The following is a 9253-nucleotide window of genomic DNA, read 5'->3' as shown; positions in this document are numbered from 1 at the left end:
TTTTCATGTATTCATGTCGGGAAAAGGGGGTCATCATCAAACTTGATTTGAGACAACAGGAATCGAGCTCTCGTCAGTAACTTGTCATAGTGAGGACAGTGTTTTATTATGGGCCTTCTAGGCCACCTTGGATTAACTCTGCAGTGGGCATGTGGAAGAGTATACATGTAATTTCAGAATCATAATGACAAGCTCCATCAGAGGGGAAAAATAGCCCCTTCAAAATCTGATTGTATGGAGATTGTATGCAACTATCCCCCAAGTAATGAGGAGATCCCACTCCCTTTCAGTCTGATTGGTTTACGTGCTGGTTTTTGACAATAGGTCTGTCTGTATGCATCGATTCATCAAGTGTCCACAACCTCCTACCTACACCCCCACATCCACATCCACACACACCCCCGCACTCACCCGCCCATGGGAGCACAGCAAACAAGAGTTGATTAGGAATGCCTCGTCTCAGACAAAGGACAGTGAGCTGAAGTTGCTGGTCTGGATTCATTGTCATTAGCAGTGAACGGCAAGTTCTTTTTAAACTCATTAGTTGATAAAACACCCTCTGATTTCCCATTTAAAAAATCATTTATTCTCCCTTGCTGGCAATGCCCTCTTTCTTTCCACGTCTCCACACGTCCATAGCCACACTAGGGACAGGAAAATGAACGGGAGCTTTCATACGTTTCACTCAAGGATTCTGGCAGTGATGCTTCTAATAGAAAAAAGTATAGGGGTGATGCATGTTTCTGCTAGTGACAATTAATGCCCCGGGGAAAAGCCTTCAAAAACTGTTGATGTTCACCGATGTTCTATTTGCTGGGAGGCAAAGTTGTAAAATTTCATGAAATAGTGGCAACACTTTTTGCACTTGCCTAATGGAATTTGGCCCACTGTTGGTGTACTCTAATGAAGTAATTCTGCCTGAGGAGGTGTAGTATATGATGAATTGACCACGGCTAAGGGGCTGGTTTTAGGATTTACAGCCCTTTGCCATGGTATATTGCCCATATACTGTACCACAACCCCCCGAGGTGCCTTATTGCTATTATAAACTTGCTTACCAATGCAATTAGAACAGTAAAAATGTATTTTTTGTCATACCTGTGGTATTGTCTGATATACTGTACCATGGCTTTCGGCAAAATCAGCATTCAGGACTCCAACCACCCAGTTTATAATGGAAGACTATAACAGAAAGCAATTGTCTATGATGCTGTAAATCTGTTGGGGAATTTCCTGACTGTTTTAAAAGTCAGTCTTGAATCTTCTGTGTATTACAGCTCTGCTCTTCTGTGATGCAAGCAATTTCAATCTTCCGCCAACAATACATTTAGCGACAGAGGAGCAAAAGCAATTGCGATTTCCTGGCAGAATATCCCATTTATTCAAATGTTAGACAAAAGGAAATACACATTTGTGAGGTGTACAATCGATGAACAACTCTGTTTATCTACAGTTTATACATTTGTGTGTGATACATATATAATCTCGTCATATGTAGTTAAAACAACATATCCCCACCCCATTTAAATATCCAGAATATCAAAGACCCCAATCCCTCCCTCATTTGTTTGGCAATCTAAAGTTGTAAAAAAGCCTTTTTTTAATTGTTATTTTTTAAAAACATTCATTCAAAGATGCATTGAGTGTTAAAATTCAAGTCAGCATTATCCATCCAGCTACAATCAATATTCACTTTGGAATATGGCTAAAGGCAAAGACAACGACTTCAGAGTTCAGGCAGAAGTTCAAAGACTAGCATTGTTATGTCTCTAGTCTAGCGCCTGTAGCATCTGCTGTAATCCAGTCAAAACAAGAGGAGTAAGATAAAAGAGAATGCAAAAAACAAACTGCAATCTAACACCAGTTTGAATCCATATCTTCACTTCGTTCTCTGCTCACATGCTCTCGCTCTGAGATCCTGAAGACCTACCTGAGCAGAGTTTTTAGGATCAATGGTTATGAAGCATATGCCTCAAACACTTAATCCTCCTTTTTTAATGTATATCTTGCAGGCAGTTTTGGTTGAAAGAAGAAAAACTGAAATGTAGCATGAAACAATGAGGAAGTTGTGCAGAGAGTGTATTACAAGTTTGCATGGATGTCTTCGTGTCGCAGCACTTTGTAGGTGATCCAGTAGAAAATGTTGAAGAAGAGGAAGCTCAGAGGGAAGACGGCCCTGGATATCGTGTCGATGCGCTTGGCCCGGTCCACGAAGCGCTGGCGGACCGCTTCGCCATCATAAACAGTGGACACCGCTGGGGGTGGCGGGGTGAAGACTGTTGCACCCTCCACAGTTGTTCCGTCCTTGGTCTGTAGGCAGTGACCCAGTCCGTAGCCGCGGAAGTAAAACCCACGGCTGTCTCTCGCCAGTTCCTCTTCCTGGGGGATCAAAAGGAAAACACAGATTGGCTTCACACTGTCAACTGGCATTAGCTCATATTTCTTCCCAGTGGATAATTCTCAGATGCAGGCATTTGGGGTGTATCGTAGCAAAAGGGCTATAGGGTGAGGGCACGATATAAAAAAAAAAAAACATCAAGCATGCCTGAAAATATAACTTAAAGGGAGATGTATTTCCAGTCTAAAGTGTTGTACTTTTGCCTCGTGTGATGGATTCTTTATGAGAGATGGGCTTTATAAATACATTTGATTGATTGATTGATTAATCAAGCCAGCGACCTAAGATCACTTTTGTTCAATCATCTGCCTTTCTGGAGTGTCAACAGCGTCATTAAAGCGAAGGGGACGTTTTAATTATCAGTATAACAAAAATTACCTCCATTTCTCTTTGTAGGCTAAGGACACTTTTTTTAATGATCTCTCAAGGTGCCTGAGTGAAAAGTCGGGGTCCGACAAAAAACTCACAATGGGCATTACCATGTGATGGATGGCACCCTTTCCACGCAGAGTGAGACGCCCTGTTCCCTTTCTTTGTGGAGAATATTAATAGACATGTAGCTTAACGCTGACAGTCCTTTGACACCTTGAGAGATGCCATTTGGCAGGGGGAAAGTGGAGATGTAGGATCTAAATTGGGTGATTAATAGTCAGTGTGAAGGCAGTGAGTCAATTGACCCCCCTCGAGTGTCTCTCTCTCTGACCCTTGATGCCCTTAGTGAAGGGCAGTTACCAATATGTCCCCATTTATTGCTCAACTTCAGCTCCGCCATGTTCCTTTCTTCAATAATGAGCATTGGCTTCCCTCTCCAACTTGCCTGCCTTGTTCCTTGGCTGTAAGTGAACTTGGTAGAAACTAACCATTTATCTGTTGCACAATGACAAATTACACCTTACAACAGAAGGATGAGGAGATCTTCTTGCACTTAATTATCTCTTCTACTTCCACCTAAACTACAGTACGTCATGTGCTGAGGTCTAATGATGCGTTTCACTAAAGATAATAGGTACTCATCGTCATTGGCCCGTGCTCATGGCCCCAGTCAGGTAGCTTTGGTACACACTTTGTGATTTGTTGAAGAGGAGTGCTGTTCTCACCACTGGGATCAACAGCATGCAGTGTCCTGACTCTGCAGAGCAGGGGTGGACAAGGACCAGAAATTGGCCAGCGCATTTCTGACACACCGGCCCTGGGTCGGGCCATTTTGGGCCAGCGTCTGGTTAATTGGACAGTAGTCAATTAGCCAAATGGTGATCATTCTGAGCAAAAATCATAACATTTGCATGCCCAAGGCCTGCGCCCGCTCTGCGTCCTAAAGATGGACCAGCCCACCGGGTATTTGCCCGAACTGCCCTAATGCCAGTGTAAACTGAGTGTATGTGGAAAAGTTGGTGTTAAAAATGGAGTTGCACTTCTGGTGACTTTCCTTTTAGCCGACTGCTAGAAATTCACACCAACGTTTTACATTATCGGCTTTGGCCTGGGGGTCAGAGCAGCAAGTAGTTGTCGACACTTTGAAATCAAACAGGTAAGTATATTTCAAGGGGTATGTATACTTTCTGAAGGCACTGTGAACCCCCCCCCCCCACACACACACACAAAGTGATGACAGACGAGGGAGAGAACACACCTGGATCCGCAGACATAAAGGCATCAGACTTCAAATAAATGTTTATAATTAGGAAGGAGTGAAGGTCAGGAGCCAAACCAGGGGAAGGAGAGTGAGAAGGGGCTTGGTTTAGGCCGACACATGGTGGAGCAGACCACATTCAGTTTGGGGACCAGAAGTGGCGGAAGACATTCAGTTTGGGGTGACACGGGTTGGTTTTACCCTGGCACAGGCGCTGCAGTGCTGATTCAGGTTCCCGTGGTAGCTGGTGCTGGTAGTGCTGTTGCTAGGCAGGTCGTTCACTTTCCTCAGTGACTCTACACTCCCCGGTTGATTGGCCAAGGCCATGGCCTCCGTAGGGAAAGGAGCAAGGACACAGATTGGAATAATGCCATTTGAAACCATGCTATTCTCTCAATACCAGTCAGAAACCAGTTGCACATTGGACTGTGTACTTATTCGCTCAGCTTTTATTATATTACAAGGGTCCCGAGAGAAAGAGTCGCTTAGTTCCTCAAACTTAATTCCACAGAAATGCTAATCTGCTTTTTGTTGAGTGCAGGAAATCTTTTCTACTTCATTCCAAATTCAGCTAAAGCACTAGCTTTGAGCCAAAACGTGTGATGAAAGAAGTGGACATAAAATGTATCAAACATGGTGATGTGGAACTAAACGGAAAACAAGCTATGCTATTTAGTCTTTAAGTCAGAAGTGCTCAAGGAAAATGTTGAAAGTACAATTCATCATCCATAGCTGTTACCAAATGAATTACTGTGGCTCAGGAGGCTGAGGAAAATATCCTTAAGGAACTAGAGTAGGCTCGGCAAACACCCTACAATTGTTGGCTCGGCAAACACCCTACAATATAACACATTTTAATTCCGGTATGATGTAAGCTGTAGTGTATACAGTAGAGGTACATGGGTGCTTGGAACTCAGGGTCTAACTGCTCTCTCTGGTTTTTCAAAGCTGAAGACCATGGAGGTACAATAGGTATTGATGAACCCTGGTCAGTCGGTGGCAGTAGGCAGGTGTGCTCCATCAGACCAAGGCTTTGCTTCAATACCACCCTAGATGGATAACTCAGAAGCCAAATTTCTCGACGGGAGTAATTGCCCAACTGATGTGGAGAGGAGGAGTCATAGGGAAGTAGGGGTGCTGAAACACCCCCTGAAAAATAGGAATTAAAAAACAATATTAATATTTCCTCACAAAAGTAATGTACTGGCCCTTTACTAGTCCTGTGTTAACGGACCGATATAGCCACTATGGGAGGAGTTACTTCTTGCTCTCGTGGACAATCATTTTCTCCCCTGTTATTGATTTGGGTCCAGTAGACGGTCCATTAAATCTGTGGGATTTGTCTGCCCTGGACAGTGGAAGCTTTACTACAAGTCTGGGAAAGCAGCCCAGCCATTTTGGAGCACAGCTTAATGTGATTCTTTCGGACTCTTGTCTCTGCTCTTGAGATTTAATTCTGTTTCGCTAAAGGGTCTTCCATTTGATCACATGCTCTCAGTAGCACTACCGCTCTACACTCTCTACAAGTGGGTACATGGTAGATTGGTTGTTTGCCTGGAAAGTAATACTTCAGATCAGCAATTTAAGTCGTAAGCTCTCATTCATCCTTTAAAACCCCCTGTATTACTTTCCCAAAGTTCCAGTGATGTGAGGCTGGAAAACAGCCTGTTAACCCAGCAGGGGAATGGTGTGCCGGGGGGAGCAAGGAGCACACAAACCTCTATGCAAGTTAGTGCTCACCATGGGAATGAGCTGAGCCTGAAACGAGCTGATCTGTCTCATGTAATGTGACGGCCAGCTGTAGTGTGTTGCCATTGTCAGTCTCTGAATAAACATAGGCGCACCATAACATGGGGCAAAAGTCAGTGTGATAGGAGATGACAGGTAGGTGTGTGTGTGGTGGTTTACACTCACTATTCTCTGCCGCCGCTGCTTCTTCCTCAGTCTGATGAACTCCTTGTGTTGCCGTGAGACAAAGTTGACTGCTGCGTACTCGAGCAGTGCGGCGAACACGAACAGCAAGCACACGGCCATCCAGATGTCAATGGCCTTCACGTAGGACACCTGGAGACGCAGGGAAGGGGTACATAAAGTCGCCGGGTCATCAATAGCCAATCAATTGAGGTGTTGGTGCGCATAATGACGGAGGTGTGACTTTCAACCCATCCCTCAACCAGGCAGACTATGGAGCCATGTCCTCAGAATGGCTCAGAATTCCAATGGGAGTCAATAAGATACAGGCAGACATCATCCTTGAGAGGTCACAGTAAGACCCAGGTAAAGCCAACTCCGCTCTATTCATGAACACGCCAAGGTCAAAACAGATCAAACTCAAATTGGAAATTCAATAGTCTGCCAGCTACCTGTCTAGACATGGCCTAGTTATTGTGATATTTCCTTATTCAGTCTAACCTAGCTATTGTGATATTTCCTTATTCAGTCTAACCTAGCTATTGTGATATTTTCTTAACCCATCAAACCTAGAGGCCTAGCGTGAGGCAGCAGTTACTTATCCAGGTACTTCCACATGTGTGTCATGGCAAGCATTGCAGATGCTGGAAGTGTTGGTTATGAACTGGACCGCTAAATTGCGTTCTGTTGATCTGTCAGGTGACGATAACCAGGTGTAACATCAGATTGATCTTAGCTTCATACTTCGAAAATTGGCATGGTCTACTTTGAACCAGCCTACTAAAGTGACATCTGAAATAGCCAATCAGCATTGGGAGAGGAGTCATTTGATTAGACTGAAACAATTTGAAAGATTCTGATACATACCCACCAAATCTAGCGGTTCCTACAAGCTCTGCGTTGACAGCGACGCATCTGATGTATAGTGTTTACGTGCGCTAGCACTTACTATACTCGCCGTCCATCATCCCGCTTACTTGTCTTACTTTTTAACACTACATCCCTGAGGTTGGTAGACCATTATCTCTGCTGACCTTGGGTAGAGAGGCCCGGGACCCAGAGCTCTGGGTGGTCATAGTGAGCACGGTGGTGATGCCTAGGCCCACTCTAGCCGGGGCAGCATCCATGTTGATCCAGAAGGAGACCCAGGACAGGATGACAATGAGCAGGCTGGGGATGTACATCTGGATCAGGTAATAGCCCATCTGTCTCTCCAGGTGGAACTTAACCTCGATGCAGGTGAATTTACCTGCCACCGGAAACAATAGAAATGGCAAGTATGTGTGTCAGTCTTTTTGGCATATTCAGAAGAATTTAAGTAGTTTAAATGTGTAGGTTGGAAAAGTTGCCACTGGTCCATGTTGATAAGGAAGTTGTTGCTACTCCATTGAGCACTTAATTATATATATTTTTCTCAGTTAAACTAAGTGAGCAGAAAGCACCGTCTTTATGCTCTGAACTTTTCTTAAACTTGGATTCAATCCCCAAACCTCTATACTGTCATTTATGTTTCTACCAGAAGAACAATGGAAGTGAAGTTCCACCAAGGTCCCACCTGTGTTGTAGTGCTTGGTGCAGTAGCCTAGATCCTGCTCATCTTTCAGCACAAACTGTGGGAGTGTCAGATCATCAGCCACCTGCACTGGGTTCTCAGCCAACCACTCGAAGATCAGATCATTCATGGTATACCCAACTACAGAGAACGAGACAGTGGGGGGAGGAGGGGTGGGAGAGATTGAGAAACAGAGGTGCAAAGGGTAAGATATAAGTGTTGGGCGGTTTCCAGATTTTTGTATCTTCATTCTGGGATTTACAATATTACATGCTTAATACACCAGGGGGCGCCAAACAAATGAGAAAAAACGACCATTGGGAATCTGTTTCCAGAATGCTAACAAAAGTAGCACAAGTAACAGCGAATTTCCATCGAGTCTGCTAGCTAAATATGCTAACAAACACACACGAAAATAACAAATGGCAAAGACAGGCAATCCAGCTCATAAAGTTATAAATATATGTAGGAGCTACCGAATGTCACTTTTGGTAAGTTTAGACATTTACAAGCGAATGTGAATGAGACATTGCGCAAATGAACAATGTTTTGATCCATGCTTGTCTGATGCAGCACCTTATTAATTCAGTATCTTACTTAGATAACGAGCAACCCTTACAAAAAAAGTGCAGTAACTGTGCAGTCGACTGTGGTATTTTGGACACAGTAATTGCAGAGTGCCTGCAGTGGTACTGCAATATAATTAAGCAATAAGGCACGGGGGGCTATATGGCCAATATACCACAGCTAAGGGATGTTCTTATGAACAACGCAATGCGGAGTGCCTGGATACAGCCCTTACCCATGATGGCCATATACCACAAACCCCCGAGGTGCCTTATTGCTATTATAAACTGGTTACCAATGTAGTAAGAGGAGTAAAAATAAATGTTCTCTCATATCTGTGGTATACGGTCTGATATACCATGGCTGTCAGCCAAATCAGCATTCAGGGCTCGAACCACCCAGTTTATAACTGCAGTTATACTGCACTGTAACTGCAGTTGCACTGCAAAATTACAGTTTTTTTAAAAAGCAGTATTTGCAGCATAGTGCACTTTAACTGCAGTTATACTGTACTGCACCTCGGTTATACTGCACTCTGACTGCAATCTTTTTTCGTATGGGAAGTTAAACTGAATTTTTCACGCAGGAAAAAAGATAATATGTGTAAGAAATCTTATTCTGCGTTTTGTAAAGGCAGATCTAAAATGCTTATTTTTGTCATTTCTGCTGGGCATCACACACATTTTGTGCTTCAGTTGCACCTCTCCACTCATGAGAATTCAAGAATGGGCATTCTATCAGCAGACAGTGCTTTGACTGATGTGTAGCTACTTTTCTCTGGTACTTTTCTTGGTATAGCCAACCTAATTTTCTCTGGTAAAATTCAAGATGAACTTCAAGAAACCATGATAAACATTAGAAATAGGATGGCCATGCATCAGCTGAATAGCGTTCCACTTCTGTTCATGAAAATTAACCAATTTTCTGCCGAATGTGTTGCACTAACGTATTTCAGACGGAAATCTATAGCTGCACGTCCCTTATCACTCGATTGAAACCAAAAACATTCAATATGAAACTTCTCCCTTTGTGCTATTTACACGTGACTGGCTGTTCTGGGGAACTATAAGCTTCATAATGTAAAATAATATGTAATAACCTGCTTTATCTCCTAACGCATTGCACAAGTTGACTGCAGGTATTTGTATTGAAAAGTTTCAAATGGTATTGAAAAACCATCCCGTGGCCATTTACA

General features: G+C 43.5%; 1 protein-coding gene across 2 annotated transcripts in view; it reads right to left on the bottom strand.

Annotated features, from left to right (window-relative positions):
• Positions 1 to 1359: 1359 nt before the first annotated feature.
• The window catches only part of glra4a (glycine receptor, alpha 4a), a 73460-nt gene continuing 65566 nt past the window's right edge, over positions 1360 to 9253 (bottom strand). Inside the window, exons 6-10 of one of the 2 annotated variants that reach the window (XM_024383200.1) lie at positions 7495 to 7632; positions 6974 to 7188; positions 5943 to 6092; positions 4230 to 4358; positions 1360 to 2379 (exon numbers count right to left, since the gene is read on the bottom strand). In XM_024383200.1, coding sequence (XP_024238968.1) covers positions 2083 to 2379; positions 4230 to 4358; positions 5943 to 6092; positions 6974 to 7188; positions 7495 to 7632 — 929 coding nt within the window. In that variant the 3' untranslated portion in view covers positions 1360 to 2082. The remainder of the gene's footprint in view (positions 2380 to 4229; positions 4359 to 5942; positions 6093 to 6973; positions 7189 to 7494; positions 7633 to 9253) is intronic. The other variant, XM_024383201.1, reaches the window with a different exon arrangement.

The sequence above is a fragment of the Oncorhynchus tshawytscha genome, linkage group LG21 (assembly GCF_018296145.1).
Source record: "Oncorhynchus tshawytscha isolate Ot180627B linkage group LG21, Otsh_v2.0, whole genome shotgun sequence".
Taxonomy (NCBI): Eukaryota; Metazoa; Chordata; class Actinopteri; order Salmoniformes; family Salmonidae; genus Oncorhynchus; species Oncorhynchus tshawytscha.
Note: the sequence above shows the minus strand (reverse complement) of the source record. Positions and strands in the feature narration are given on the sequence as shown.